General features: G+C 40.7%; 1 protein-coding gene and 1 long non-coding RNA gene across 2 annotated transcripts in view; one reads left to right on the top strand and one right to left on the bottom strand.

The window, feature by feature from the left end:
- Window positions 1-11,078, top strand: part of LSS (lanosterol synthase) — a 30,338-nt gene extending 19,260 nt beyond the window's left edge. The window contains 11 exon segments of the mRNA XM_042446887.1: window positions 322-378; window positions 1,282-1,353; window positions 1,776-1,826; window positions 2,316-2,465; window positions 2,742-2,838; window positions 3,964-4,069; window positions 4,409-4,474; window positions 7,589-7,669; window positions 8,386-8,556; window positions 9,464-9,542; window positions 10,432-11,078. Coding sequence (XP_042302821.1) covers window positions 322-378; window positions 1,282-1,353; window positions 1,776-1,826; window positions 2,316-2,465; window positions 2,742-2,838; window positions 3,964-4,069; window positions 4,409-4,474; window positions 7,589-7,669; window positions 8,386-8,556; window positions 9,464-9,542; window positions 10,432-10,644 — 1,143 coding nt within the window. The 3' untranslated portion in view covers window positions 10,645-11,078.
- Window positions 11,079-11,217: 139 nt separating this feature from the next.
- On the bottom strand, window positions 11,218-15,415 carry LOC121919770. The gene is made up of 3 exons (XR_006101580.1): window positions 15,357-15,415; window positions 12,997-13,361; window positions 11,218-12,367 (listed from the first exon to the last, which is right to left on the bottom strand). It is a non-coding gene; the product is annotated as an uncharacterized LOC121919770 (long non-coding RNA).
- Between the last annotated feature and the right edge of the window lie 635 nt (window positions 15,416-16,050).

The following is a 16,050-nucleotide window of genomic DNA, read 5'->3' as shown; positions in this document are numbered from 1 at the left end:
CACAGTAAGTACTAACTTCTCATTCTTTGCTAATTAGCATTGCTAATTCAAGAGTTTTTTCATTATATTTATTCATTGCTGTTGCTGTTTTTCTTGTGTGAGTTGTTTTTGGATTTTGACAGTTTTTAATTTGTTCACAAATGTTGAGAAAGGGGGTATAGAGAAGTACTTTATATGCTATCAGAAGGGATGGATATGAGTGCAGAGAGAGCTGCTAGAATTAGAGGTGTGCTTTTTGCTGTCTGAAACATTTGCCAGTCTGAAACATCTGCCAGCCAGACTGAAGAGGGGTGTTTCAGAATTTGCCTTTGTTTTCTCTAGGGTACCAATGGATCACAACTTTGGGACACAGCATTTGCTGTCCAAGCTTTCCTGGAGGTAATCTCTTTTCCCTTCAAATTGTGTTTATGACTGTTTATTACATAAATACAGTATGACTTAGAAGAACATAACTCCCTTTTTCTTCCTTTTGGGCAATCAGACTTACATCCAGTTGTATTGTATTTAGAGAGGCTGTGGCTGACTGTGGTCACAAGTCAATGCAAACTAAGCAGCCAGATTTTTAATTTAAATTCAGTATAAATCTACAATAACATCCAAAATCCACAAAATAGCAATATCTTTATTGGGCTGCCCAAGATGCACAAAATACATAATACAAGCTTTTGAAGCTCCAATGACTTCTTCAACAGACAAAGGTGTTAGAAATTATACAGGAGAAAGAATAACAACAGGCACTGCTGTATAGTGGATTTTGGATGTTATTTTACTTTGCTGTATGATCAACACAGTCACCCCTGGATATGTTTAGTGTAAATCTAAGCATTGCTCATCAGCTTCCCTTGAAATGCAGATAGCATTTCTGACAAACAGGCTTTGTCAGAAAGAGAGGGAATTACAACATACACGGAGGGAGAGAGAAAGCAAGTTCAAATGTTCCCCTATGACTTTTATTTGCATTTTTAAAAGTGTATGTTAAATAGGTAAAAGGTAAAGGTAGTCTCTTGACATGAATGTCTAGTCGTAACAGACTGTAGGGGGCAGTGCTCATCTTGGTTACTAAGCCAAAGAGACAGAGTTGTCCGAGGACTACTCTGATGGTCGTGTGGCCAGCACTGCATGTTGTACATTAATTACATGTGTGCAATTAGCCAGACCTTACAGTGAGTTAAATGTCCAAGTGTGCATATAATTTCAGGGACTGCCTTAAAGTACACATAAAATAAATAAATAAATGCCACACTGAGTGAAATGCTTTAAAACAATTTCTGTTTTTCAAAGGCTGGTGCCCACAAGAAGCCTGAATTTGCCTCTTGTCTGCTACACGCTCATGAGTTCTTCAGAATCACTCAGGTAAAGACCAGGCACACTCACTAGTTAATGTCTTGTAATCTAGATCTGATTTCATATTATCCATAAGAATATATATTTCATCCTTTCTGAATTCATGTTTTCAGGACATGTGCTATCTGTGTATCGAATTTGAGTAATATAACTGGGGCAGTTTAATCCTGACCTTTTCTCTGTCATTATCAAGATGCTACAATGGCCGTTGCGGAAAATGTTCCAGATTTCCACTGGGTAGTTGAAATACATGTTAAATATATTTTATGCTAACAAGTACAAATACAGTCATTATGGTAGAAAGTATTGCTGTTGCAGGCTATTTTTTATGACTACTTTTTACAACTTACTCTGAATGATTTGAAAACCTTCAGTATGTTATTGGTTGCACCTGCCTGCCGCATTTGAGTGTAGTTTTGTATCTTCTCCAGATTCCAGACAACCCACCTGATTATGAGAAGTATTATCGTCAAATGAACAAGGTACAGTAATAAAAAAGAGTGATACAAATCCTGATGGCATGGATGTCAGTTTTCAACCCACCCTGACAGATGTCCATCTAATCCATTCCCCCTATCTAATCCATTCCCCTGAAGGGGAAGGTATCCCAGCTTCCCTTAGTAGCTGCCAAAGTTGGGATAATTTTCCCAGTCACCTTCCTATAACTGAAAACTGGCCTGAAGCTTAAAGAAGAGACATACTTGCAATTCTTCAAATTATTTTGAATTATAGATGTTGGTTACATTTTTAATTAAACTACACTGAGATTGATTTTTTAAAAAAATCCAAGTGTTTAAATAAAATTTGTTATCTAAATCAGTTTATTTTTTATATTTTCCCTGTACCAACCTGCCAGAATTACATTGGCTAGAAGGATAAGGTTGCCTGAAAAGCATTTTATGGTCTGTCAGGAAATCTCATTTTGCTTTTCTTCTTCCCCATAAATCCTTCAAATTTCTAAAAACCTCCAGGGTGGATTTCCCTTCAGTACGCGTGACTGTGGCTGGATTGTGGCTGACTGCACAGCAGAAGGGCTGAAGTCAGTGATGCTATTGCAGGAGAAATGCCCTTTTATAAAGGACCACATTCCACCCAGCCGCCTCTTTGATGCTGTGAATGTGGTGAGTAAGGGGAAATAGAGGCAGCAGCCCACCTAACTATACAGAGTCTTGTTCTAACCCTCCTTCTCACCCCCTGGTGTCAGCTACTATTGGTTAGCCAGTAGTCTCAGATTAATGGTATTTGCCCTGGGCAGTGGAAGACAATGTGGGTGGGAGCTGACAAATTCAAACAGGGCACTATGGGAGCTTCTGAAGTGTTACTCTGAACTCCCCATCTTGCACATGCATCCATCTTACTCAAGTCTGGCTATTTTCCCCTTCTGTGTCATTCTTCAGTTGCTGAACATGCAAAATGCTGATGGTGGCTTTTGTACCTATGAAACAATGCGTGGGGGCTGGCTGCTAGAGCTACTGAATCCTTCTGAAGTCTTTGGTAAGAGTTGTGGATTGTGTTCTGTCCCCATTGGCTGTGCAATCATTCACCAGGGAGATTTTGGGCCAAGTGAGCAACTGGGATTCCGCATTGATACTAGTTGCTGGAGATGAGGCCAGTACTTTACTAAATGTCAAAAGTGTCATTGTTTGTCACTGTCTCTGTAGAATAGAGATGGTCCAGATTGTCTTCTCACAAAGCAGTTTTTATGTACCTTTTTATGGCCTCACCATATTTTTATTAAGTTGTGGTAGAAAAAAAGAAAAGTAACAAAATGATAGTATTTTTACTTGAAAGGAAAAGAAAAAAGAATTTGTGTTACAAAAGTTAGATATTACACAGGAATGGTTTTCTGGGGGTTTGAATGTAATAATGTAAGATGTGTACTGAACATGCTTGGAAGTGAAGCGGAACCTGACAGTATGTCCCACACCTGTGAAGCTGAATGGCACCAAATTTATCATAGAACATGGGCAACCTTATCAAGAGAAGTAATAATGCCACTGAATTCTGCTCTGGTCAGGCCCCACCTGGAATATTGTGTCCATTTCTGGGCACCACAATTCAAAAAGGACATTGAGAAACTGGAGCGTGTCCAAAGGAGGGCGACTAAAATGGTGAAAGGTCTGGAAACCTTGCCCTATGAGGAACGACTCAGGGAGCTGGGGATGTTTAGCCTGGAGAAGAGAAGGTTAAGAGGTGATATGATAGACCTGTTTAAATATTTGAAAGGATGTCATATTGAAGAGGGAGCAAGATTGTTTTCTGCTGCTTCTGAGAACATGACCTGGAACAATGGATGCAAACTACAGGAAAAGAGATTCCACCTCAACATAAGGAAGAACTTCCTGAGAGTAAGGGCTGTTCGAGAGTGGAACACACTCCCTCGGAGTGTAGTGGATTCTCCTTCCTTGGAGGTCTTTAACCAGAGGCTAGATGGCCATATTGGGGATGCTTTGATTGGATTTCCTGCATGGCAGGGGGTTGGACTGGATGGCCCGTGCGGTCTCTTTCAACTCTATGATTCTATGATTCTAACCTGACTTCTAGCTCTCAGTCTACCATCTGTGCCCACATGTTGACTCATACCAGTTGGAAATGTTTTTCTTTTCCTGCAACCTGCAGGTGATATCATGGTGGATTATACTTATGTAGAATGTACGTCAGCAGTGATGCAAGCGCTGAAGCATTTCCATGAGCACTTCCCTGAACATAGGGCACTGGAAATCAGGTAAAGGGAGCAACAACGAGAAAGAGGAGGGTGAAGGATAATGATAGAAATGTTATTTGTGGAGCTTTCATTTCTGAGTTAACTTGTGAAATGAAAATTCCCTCAGGTTAAGCCTCCTTTTATAATATAAATGTAGCAGCCCTGTTGTACATCTGGCTTTTTTGTGGAATGGGAGGGAATCAGAACTTTGCAGCCCTCTTAATGTGAACTGTGACTACAAAAACACTTTAATCACTTTTAGTATAGGGTAGACATAGTGCTGCAATGGTGGAGGGATCATGAATAGTCATGGACTGAAAAGCTTTCTTACTGTTTCTCTCCTCCATCTCTGTTTTTCAGAGAGGTGCTCCAAAAAGGCTTGCAATATTGTAGGAGACGACAAAGAGCTGATGGGTCGTGGGAAGGGTGAGTGTCTTCATCCTCAGCAGTTAGTGGGCCCCCAGTGTCTTTATTGTTAATATCAGAAGGGTTTCCATCACAAATGGCAGGTTCCCCTGCCAAATTTTAAGAATCTGGAGTAAAAATCCAAGTTTTAAGTATCAATGTAAGGTTCAGTTTTAATTTTTGGAGAGAAGCCAATATCTTATCTATGTCAGCAGTTTTACTTTTGTTTCTTTGAAAACCAGTGTAGCAGAGTAGTTGAAGAGAGCCAATGTGGGATAATGGTTTGAGTGTTGGATTACAACTCTTGAGACCTGGGTTCAAATCCCTGCTCAGCCATGAAAACACATTCTGTGACCTTGTGCAAGTCACACTCTCTCAGCCTCAGAGTAAGACACAGACAAATTTCCTTCTGAACAAATCTTACCAATAAAACCCCATGATAGATTTGCCTCAGGGTTGCCTTAAGTCAGAAACAACTTGAAGGCACACAGCAATAACAACAGTAGTAGTAGAAACTATGAAGCTGAAAATCCATTGTTCAAATTTTGACGCAGCCATTCTTGCAGTGTTTAGTCAGGCAATTGGCTCTACTCCCTTAGTACAGACGTACAGTGGTACCTCGGGATACGAAATACCCAGGTTACGAAATTTCCGGGATACGAAAAAATCCCATAGGAAATAATTGTTCCGGGTTACGAAGGTTATTTCGGGTTACGAATAAAATTTTGGTGCTTTTTTCGGCTTTTTCGCACGGAATCGTGGCTTTTCCCCATTAGCGCCTATGGCATTTCGGCTTACGAAGGCTTTTCGGGTTACGAAAGCGGCCGCGGAACGAATTAATTTCGTAACCCGAGGGAGCAGTGTACTAAGGCAATGTTCTCGTGGGCTCTATACAGACAGTCCAAAATAAAGCTGCTTTGGGTCACTTTGGAGGTATGTTGTTTGAATGATGCATGCATCCTAAGAGGCCAAAAGCCGCACTAAAACCACAATCCAGTCCTAAGGACTGGAGCACAGCTTTGGCGCAGCTTCCGGACTCTTAGGACGCATGCATCATTCAAACAGCATACCTCCAAAGTGACCCGAAGCAGCTTTATTTTGGCAGTCTGTAAAGGGCCTTAGTCAGATGTAAGGCAATTCCCTCTCTCCAAAGATATAGCTGATAGTCTATTTCAACTTAAAAAAGAAAAAAGAAAGAAAAAAGGCAGGGATGGAGGGGGAAGGATTCAATCAGCACCTTTGTTTCATTTCAGCTTGATCTTAATTGGCTCTCATCTCACTGGACTGAGATTGAGACCTACAAACAGAAATTCTACACTTTTAGGGAAAGTGTGGTTCCTGTAGTGATAACTGCTATGGGAGCAATTCAAACAGACTGACAAAACATCTGAATGAAATTCCCATAGATAAGTTCTCAACAGCACAATTACACAAAGTGGCACAGCTTAGAATGTGCCACAGTATCCAGCAGTGCTCCACTGATTCCTAAATTCTTGGGCGATCTGATTAATTGATGGTCCAAAACTCCATCAAGTACAGTTTGCAGACTGTGAACCCAAGATAATAATCTGAAATTAGAAAATAAAATCTAAAGTTTTCACTAAGAATGTAATAAATAAATATAACGCACAGTCTTGACATTTTCAAGGAATTTGGAAGGAACTGTGATAGCCCTGTTATTATTATTATTATTATTATTATTATTATTATTTCTTACCTGCCTTTCCCCAGCGATTGAGGCAGGGAACGACAACAATGAACAGATATGCAACATCAGATAAAATAAACATCATGTTAAAATGACAAATAACATGTAAACATATTAAAACGCTCCACATTTAAAATTGATAATTTAAAACTCACAATTTAAAAATAATTTAGATAAGCCTGCCAGAAGAGACTGGTCTTCAGTACCGTTTTAAATTCATATGTAGTACAAATTCCTAGGAACCAAATTCCAAAAGCAGCTGCATTTCAGCAGCAGAGGGATTGAAGGCATATGGTGGGAACAAAGCAAACTAAGCAGACACAGATGTAATTCTCAGAACATCTCCACACCAAGCATGAGATGCTGTGTGCATTATCTACCCAGGAATTCAGTTGTATGTATAGGAATACTTTTTGTGAGGATATAGAGGACAGCCTTCTCAGTGGCTGCTCCCATGCTATGGAATTCTCTGTCATGCGAGATTGGTTCCCTCCCTGCTCACTTTCTTCCAGCAAGTAAAGACATTGCTATTTGAACAAGTGTTTGATGACTAAGGATGGTCTCAAAATATTGATATTTTAATATGGTAGCTTACTTTTATTTATCCCCGCTCGGCTAAGGAAGCCCACTGCATGATCTTGGGCAAGTGACACACTCTCAGCCTCAGAAAAAACCATGATAGGGTTGCCTTAGGGTTGCCATCAATCAGATAGGATTTGAAGGCATACAACAACAAACTTTTAATTATTTTTTTAACTTTTTGTTACTAGGTTTTAATTCATGCTTGTTGTTGTTAACTGCCCTCAAGTCAACTCCAACTCATGGAAACCTTATTATACCTAGTCTTATTCATGTTGGTTGTTTTCGTTGTTAGCTACCCTTGAATCAACCTCATGGCAATCTTGTGTATGAGACATCTCCAACCTGCCTCTCCTCCATTGCTCTGCTTACCTAGCCTTTATTCAAGTTGTGAGCTGCTTTGTGGTCACATTTGGGAGAAAGGTGTGGTATAAGTCCAGGAAAGAATGAAATAACTTGGAGGTGGCAAGTCTACTTAGGGTAAAAATCTTTGATCCAGGGAAAGTATCTCAGGAGCCAAAGAATATAAGCAGAGCATGGGAGGAGGTGGGAGTTCTGTCATAGGTTTCCTCCCACCCAACCTCATAGTAGTCCATAGCATAGTTTTTTTTAAAAAAAGCAGTTCAAGTAGAGGACATTATAGATATTACAATTAAAATTAGAGAGAAAGCACTTGCCATGCATTATTAGGTAGTTACCCATGAGAGGTGCTACTTTCATGTACTGTCCCTTCGTTTGGTGAGGGCAAGGCTCTTCAAAAAGCATTGTTACTTGTCAAGAAAGTATGGATGAGATGCCTTTCCTTAATATGTACATTAATTTGCTGGCTGATTTTTCTTCCCTATTAGGTGCTGGGGTGTGTGCATCACCTATGGCACATGGTTTGCGTTGGAAGCATTTGCTTGTATGCAGCACACCTACCATGATGGGTGAGTGAATGCAGTTTACCAGTTTTGTAGTGAAATTCTGCTGATTAGGAGAAACTGTGGAATGAGAGAGGCCTCTCTCATAATTACCTTGTTCTCTCTGAGATGAGTCATGTATGTGCTTCAGATTGCTTTGGAGTTGAGCTGGATTTTAATTTGGCCTGGTTAGCTAAGGCAGTAAAAATAGTGCCCACACCTTGGGATTTTGTTTTCCTGGTTGTCTCCTGATACAAGATAGGAAACAGAGGTATCACTGCTGGACCAGACAACCCCCCTCCTTTTCACCCACACATTATTGATGATTCAGTGGAGGCCTTCCTCATAAGCCTTGGCCTACAGCTATTAACATCTGATCTGATTTCCATGTATTGCTGTTGCTTCTGTGGCAGCAGTGGTGGTGACACCTTCTCAGGCCCCATCAGAAATAGGGTGAGCTAGTCCATCACACATTGGAGCTGAGCCTCTTGCAGATGTCACTTTCATGACACTTGCAGCGTGCAGCCAGCAGATGTTTTTGCATGCATTTTGGGGAGTGGGATGCATAGCAACCCTGTTTCAGGCCCTCCTAGAAGACAGAACTATCTTCCCAAGTTAGGTGGAGGGATGAAATACACCTTGGTTTAAATAATATTTGGCTTTCCTGTCACAATATTCTGTGCCCCCATGAAGAACTAGTTATAAGGAAATAGCTTGTTCCTCTTATGTATTTTTTCTTTCAGAGTGGCCTGTAAAGAAGTGTCCTGGGCTTGTGAGTTCTTGATCTCCAAACAGATGGAAGATGGTGGTTGGGGAGAAGACTTTGAGTCTTGTGAACAGCGCAGATACATTCAGAGTGCCAGTTCCCAGATCCACAACACTTGCTGGGCTCTCCTGGGGCTCATGGCTGTTCGGTAAGAGCTGGAAGTGACATATTCTCTCTCTCATATATCCATGCAGTAGTGGATACCACACTTTCTGAGATTGCCATTGTAATGTGGCCATGGAGCAGCTGGCTGTCATAGCTGTGGCCTTAAAGTGGCAAGTTACCATCTTGTCCACAGCCTGTGACATACAATTTGGGCCAGGGGCAGGGATCAGATAGTTTTTGTTAAACACTCTTGCACCCAGATCCACATTTCAATTTTGAATGTTGTTTATCCGTCTAGTGGAGCAATGACATCTATGAGGCCAGAGTTGAGAAAGATCTCTACCCAAAATGTAGAGAAACACCGCAAATCACTGTTGCATCTTCCATTTGTGGGCAATACAGTCTACACAATGAGCAAGTCCACGTTGTGTCTATGTTGTGTTCCTTCAAGTCATTTTCAACATATGTTGACCCTAAGGGGTTTTCTTGGTAGGATTTGTTCAAAGGGGGTTTGCCTTTGCCTGAGAAAGTGTAACTAGCCCAAGGCCACCCAGTGGGTTTCCATGGCCAAGCAGGGATTCAAATCCTGGTCCCCCAGTGCTCAAACTACTACTCCATGCTAGCTCTCAAGTCTGCATTAGGTCTTGTTAACCAAAAAGACTGGTGGAAGCATCTCACACACACTTCTGTCTTTCAAGGTGAGAAATGCTGCACCTAGTACTCAACACTGGAGCCATCCAGGAATATTCTTAGCCACTTTCTTTGTTTTGCTTTAGAATATGGGACCAGCCTCATAAGTCTGACTGATGTACAGAAGTATGACATTCCTGTCTGGGACACTGTAGCACTTGGAAGAAGATTTTCTAAATGTGGAAATTCCCTATTGTAGCTTCTCCCTCTGAACCTCTTATTAATACATTTCTGACAGAACGATTTCTTTTGCTTTGCAGGTATCCAGATGTCAAAGTCTTGGAGAAAGGGATCAAAGTTCTGATTGACAAACAGCTGCCTAATGGGGACTGGCCTCAGGTAGAATGTCATTTTTTTTCAGTGCATCCTATGCTTAATTAAGGAGATCACCAACTTGCGTGTCTCCACAAATTTTGAAATCAGCAGGTCTCTCCACTTTCATTCATTCTCTCTGTCACACATGCCTGCTTAGCTCTTTAGTAGAAAAAGTCTCCTGATTCTTTCTCATACCAACATACAAACATCAGCAAGGACGAACCTTTGTTTGGCTAAGTGATACTTCCTTTCCATCTGTTAGAGACCATTGCCTATTTCACCCTGCACAATTAGAACAGTTGGATACCACTTTAACTGCAGTGGCAACATTGTATGGAATCCTAGGATTTGCAGTTTCATCATGTATTTAGAACTCTCTGCTAGAGAGCTGGAGTGCCGCACTAAACTACAAATCCCAGGATTCAGCCATGCCAGTTCAGGTTGTATCAAAGTGCTCTAATTGTGTGATACCCTGAAAAAGTTTCTCAAAATCCCATCTGCACTCTCTGAACTTGATGGTACAATTCCTAAACATGGAACATAAGCACTGAGAGCAGAAAATAATCTGTCACTCAAAGTACAGTCTATCAGCATATGATTATCATCTGCTTCACCTTTATGTTATATTCAATACCCTTTTCAAAAGCATTGAATATGTTCCTCCTTCCCACCTTATTCTTAAAACGGATAAAATGCCTTTTCAGCATTTCTAATGAAAACACATCATGCTTTCCGATGTCATTGCAATATTATGAGGTGATGTATGTAGTTGAGGGTCATCTAGTGACTCTTTCCTTATACAAAGACTTGTAGCTGGTGTGCTTTTTATATCTTCATATTTGTTTCCTTCTAATTGGCACTGGAAAGACAATGAAAGAATAATTTTGGATTCTATCTGTTATTTGCTCTGCAGGAGAACATTGCTGGAGTATTCAACAAAACCTGTGCTATTAGCTACACCTCCTATCGCAACATTTTCCCCATCTGGACACTGGGACGCTTTTCTCGTTTATATTGTACTAGCCCTCTTGCTGGTAAACTCTCAACTGAGACATTAAAGAATGGAGAGAAGACCCTGGCTGGAGGACAGACAAATGGGCATAGTTTGCCATTTGCCTCTTCCTAAGTTGGGACTTGTAACTACTATTCCAAAGACATGTGAATGGGCTGTCTCCCTGAGGATTTCAGAAAATAATTTCTAAATAACATGGCTACCAAGGGATAACTAGAAGGCCCTGTTTCACAGAAACAGTGAGGAGGATGAAGAGAAGGCATGGAAAGTTTCCAGATAATTTATTGTCCTCTTGGTTCTTGTTGTAGACCGGTAGAGTATACAAGGAGGTGTTGACTCAGGAAGAGTGGGGCCAGGGAACAAGTGGCTTGCCCTCGGGCTTCGGGAGAATAAATAGCTGGCTACACTATTCCACTACATTTATCGTTATTTTGTAAACAGTTGTCCTTCCATATTCGCTAGGGTTAGAGGAACAAGACCCCCGTGAATATGGAAAAACCGCAAATAACAAAAACACTGTTTTTACCTGAGAGGACACCTCTCTAGGAATCTCTAGGTCCTCCAGTGCAACTCTGTGGTCAACATCCAACATACACTGACCATAGAATGGCACTGGAGTAGCTACAAATGGTCTTTCAGTTAAAGTTGGCCACAGAGTTGCACTGGAGGACCTATACAGTCCCAGAGAGAACATATTAATGAAATCCGTGAATAATCAAATCCACAAATATCAAAGCCGCAAATATGGAGGGATGACTGTAGTTTTTAATCTGCGTTTTATGTTGTTGGCTGCCTTGATTCCCATTGTTGGGAGAAAGGTGGGGTAATAATAATAATAATAACAATAATAATAATATAGAATATAGAATATTGTTCACAAGTGAGGCCTTAGAGCTCACAGGTAAATGGGCAGATGTGTCAGCTGGTGGAGTAGGTTGCTTACCTAGTCCCTCAACCACCAGGTTCCACTATGTGTATGTAACATCAGACTAACATAGGTTTTAAATGGTGCATTGTTTTGTTTTAATATATCCACATTTTAATAGTTCTAATTCCATAGATGAATTACTTTTAAAGATAACATATATTTTTACTGATGTTTTGTATGTTTAAATCTGTTCCTAATATTTTGTCAGCTGCCTTCAATTCATTATTGGGGAAAAGGAAGAATATGAGTGACTAAAATAAATATAATAAACGGAAGGTAGAAGGAACTGGCAAAACCATCTCTCGAGTATTCCTTGCCTAAAAACAGCCCTATGAAATTCATGAGGATGCCATAGGTCAACAGGCAACTTGAAGGCACATAACACACACACATACTGATCAAACATAGAATAGATTTAGGAGATTATCACACCAGCAAAGACACGGGAGCATAGTGATATGCGACTGTCAGTATTGTGTGGTGACGTGAAGATTATCACATGATGTCGTGTGATAATCTTCACATTGTTGCGCGATACAGCAATAACAATACAAATAATACTGTACAAAGTAAAAGAAAAAACAGCATACAGCAGTAACAATACAAACTGAAAGACAAATACAGCACAAGGAACATCATTGGGTGCAATTTTTCTTCCATCTTTTAGTTCCACTCTGCCTTAAAATAGTTTTCAAGCTCCTGGTGAATATGGAGCCTGTGATTCCACACTTTTTTGGAACCTGCCTCCAATTACTGGCTCACTGGGACAAATCCTGCCTAGCAGACATATGATCTCCCTTCTCAAAGTGCCTTTGTTCCTGTAGACTGCTGCTCTCTTGGCGGTAGGAGCCACTGCCACATTCCTCATTCTCCTGGGACTTTTTCACATGGGGGAAATGCGTCATCATCCTGAAAAAAGAAGAAAGTGGTAGCATCCCGAAAATGCTTGAAGTTGCATGATTGCTTATCACATGCATGAGCAACACAGTTGTTCCCAAGGGGGGAAGGAGCGTGAATGCAAACTTAGTTATCAGACGAGTACGTACCCATCAGGTTAGTGATTTCAAATTAGCATTTTTGCACGTGCGATGGCTACCGTACCTCCCTTTTGTGATATCTGCCATAGCTACCAGCATGAAAACTAACTCAAAGACAGTGAAGTCGGGGGCCAGCCTTGTGGCATTTGTTGACAGCAATTTGATTTCCCCCCTTTATATATGTCTGCGCCTGGCTTCCATTCCACCAAATGTATCTGAGGAAGTAGACTAAGGTCTATGAAAACTCATGCTGCCAATCTCTTTCAGTCTCAAAGGTGCTTCAAGATCTCCCTATGTACTTCCCCCTTTATGTGTATCACTGTGGAAATGGATTTGACAAAGGATGGAGCTGCTTTACACAACTGCTTATTTAAAATATTTTACATCTCAGTTTTCTTCCTGATGACAATCCACCGAGGTAGCTTTAAATATAAAAACACACAAGCACAACAAACATAGTTTATCCTAAATTAATAAGGCAGAAGTAACTGGAAAATCTACCTTTCCTTTGCTGATACCTTTTAAAGGTGGTGCAGTGGCTGGTCTCTGATTTTTATTTGTGGATATGGTGTACTTCTTTTTGGGCAGCAGGAAGATACTGGCGAATGTGTTTAGAGATGAACAATGATGAAAGATGTGGAGACCAAGATGTGTGACATGGGGTTTTTATTGTACTGTTACCCCTTCACATTTAGCAGTTTTCATAGTATTGTAGAATTAGACGAGACCACAAGTGCCATTCAGTCCAGCCCTTTGCCATGCAGGAACACAGAATCAGAGTACCCACAGCAGATGGTCATCCATTTTGTAAAGTGGAGATCCTCCATTTTTTTTAACCCTGCCATTGCTTCCATAAGTCTTTTTCCCTAGAAAAGGGAAAGAAATATTTACAGAAGGTTCACTAGGGCACAAAAGGAGACATATCACACATCTTGGGACTGGAGAATATCTTGACTCCTGCTAGCTCATCCCAGCAGCTATAGCATGAATCACACTGCACCACAAGGAGAGGATGTGGTGGTGGATGAAGTGACTTCTCTACTCCATCAGATGTCCTCAGATGTTGCAGCTCCAACTGCAACCCTTTCAATTTTCCACAGTGACCCCGAGGGAGAATATTCCCCCCACAAAGAAGTGAGGGAGCTGCCTAGCAGCCAAGTCCCAGGTAAAACCAACTGCTTGTATCATCGGGGCTGGTCTACCTTCACTTGGGTGTCCTTCAATTCCCAGCTCAGCTCAAGGGCAGCAGTGAGTAGTGCAATTATGTTGATCATTTCTCCAAACATTAGATGCTACTGTTCTAAAGAACATGGGAGAGGGAGGGAGGGGAGTGCTACCAAATACAAGAAAACACCTTGAGATGGACCTCAAAATGATGGTGAAAAAAGTAACACACTTAGTAAAATAGTAGAATGCCCAATAGGTTTGGGTGAAAAGTGCAGTATTGGAAGAACCACCATGAAAATAAGCAAACCATCACACATATGGTATATACATTCTCATCTTTATATGACAAATGAGTTAACAGCTGTTGGCTGGTATATTACATTGTAGTCATAACCTAGAATTACAGAACTTTAACTGCTCCACATTCAGCTATGCTCTGAATTCATGAATGTGGCACTACAACCATGCTCACAAATGCTTCTCTCCGCACTATTTTAACAGCTAGCAGTTGCATTGATACAGAGATCTGTTTTGCTTAAAATCAGGGTGTAGCAGGATGAAGTTTCCAGCTTCCTCTCGCTAGCAACAAGGGATTTCCTAGCAAAAAAACAAGCAGTATCCCGTCACAGCTCCTGGTTGCACTGCAGATCACTAGGGGGAGAAGGCTGGGAACATCATCCTGACTGCCAGAAGAACAATCCTCCATCACCCAACACAGCTTCTGGGCTGTTAAGATAAGTAAGGTCAGGAAACAAGACCTATACATTTGTAGCTGATTCTATGATGTGGGATTTTGATGTATAGTATATTTGTTAGCAACTATTACTTTTTAAGCATTTTACACATAAAAGGGAATTATAACAAAGATTAACAAATGTTAATTTGTATTATGATACTTGATTTTTTTCAGAAGAGTATGTTTTATGAGTAATTTTTTTTGGGAAAAAACCCTCTATTTTTACAGATTTGCTCAAAGCGGGAGGAATTAAACAGCAGATGATCCTTTCCAAGCCATGCCCTAGCCAGGGAAAGGGTGAAAGGTGTGGTGTGTCTCCTTTTGTGTCCTAGTGAAGCTTCCTTTCCTGTTTTTACTTCTGTTCCATTGGTTCCAAATGGGAAGGAAAATACCCACATTTGCTCCAATCTGGAGTAGGTATAGAGCTAGATCAAGGGGAGCAAGGGGGTTTGGAACTAGTGGATGCCCCAGTTTTGCTCCTGCTGCCAACAGCAAAACCACTGACAGTTCTCTTCTTGCAAGACTTTCCAAATACATGCCAGGGTTTTGAGGCAGAGTGGGCAAGTCAAAAAGCCTCTTCTGAGTTACCCTAACCACTATCATGCCCAGTCTTTGCCTATGCCTGTTTATATAATATGTAACTTGCATTAATTGCTGATGTGTAGTGGAGCCAGGGGTCCCAGGATCAAAGCCCACTGATTTTTTTAAATAGCAGGATCTATGGTATGATGTGTTTTGTCCCAAGAGCAATACTATGGACTTTGGATGTAGTAAGGCCTCTGGCTCTTGGGGAACACAGCCAGAACATAAGACTTGTCCACAAATTTCTTAAGTTTTAAAGGTTTTACTGATTATAAACACAAAACATGAAACTGATCTCCTTTTTCTCAATAGTCCTTCCTAAATACCTTGCTCTCTCTTTTTGGTAGATTTTATCTTTCTTCTTCTGTGGACTTACCTTTTTTCTTTTGTGGACTTATCTTTTCGTCAAAGGAAAATACTCTCTCCAGGTCTGACTTGGCTGAAATCTTACTACACACTGAAAATAACTAGAGGGAGACAGTAAGAGACCCTGGGATTTCCCACAATCCTTGTCTTTCTTAAAGCTGTAGAGCTCTATTTCCCCTTCTAAACTAATACATATAAAAGCTAATATAATGTCAACTAAATATATGTCTCAAGAGCATCAAAGATGCTCTGGAGGCATGACAAGCCCTCTCCCCAGACAAATCTGTTCCCTATGAATTTAGCTGCAATCCCCACAATAGCTGGAGCAGAAATGGATCCTCTCACTGGAAAACACACCAACAAATCATTGTTATGAGTGATTCCTATTGTAACCCAAAGTATTTTGAAATGGTTGTGTCTTGAGTTGGCAAGGCATAGCTTGCAACAAGACATGCTGCTGTTGGAGATAGAACACTGCTAGGTCCTTGTTTTAGATCAACATGGCATTTTTGGAACTGCTATGGGGTATTGCTGTAGAGACCATGTTAGTGAAAGCCTGCACTCCAAAATTTACTACTACACTACTGGCTATGGGGTAGCTGGTTCTTTCAGGACTCATGAAAGTCTTTGTTAAAACATATAGAACATTTTAGAGTTTTATTAATGTAATCATAAGTGTGCAAACATGCCTGTGGATATAGTTT

The sequence above is a fragment of the Sceloporus undulatus genome, chromosome 1 (genome assembly GCF_019175285.1).
Source record: "Sceloporus undulatus isolate JIND9_A2432 ecotype Alabama chromosome 1, SceUnd_v1.1, whole genome shotgun sequence".
Lineage (NCBI taxonomy): Eukaryota > Metazoa > Chordata > Lepidosauria > Squamata > Phrynosomatidae > Sceloporus > Sceloporus undulatus.
The sequence above is the reverse complement of the archived record's forward strand: the minus strand, read 5'-3'. Positions and strand labels throughout refer to the sequence as shown.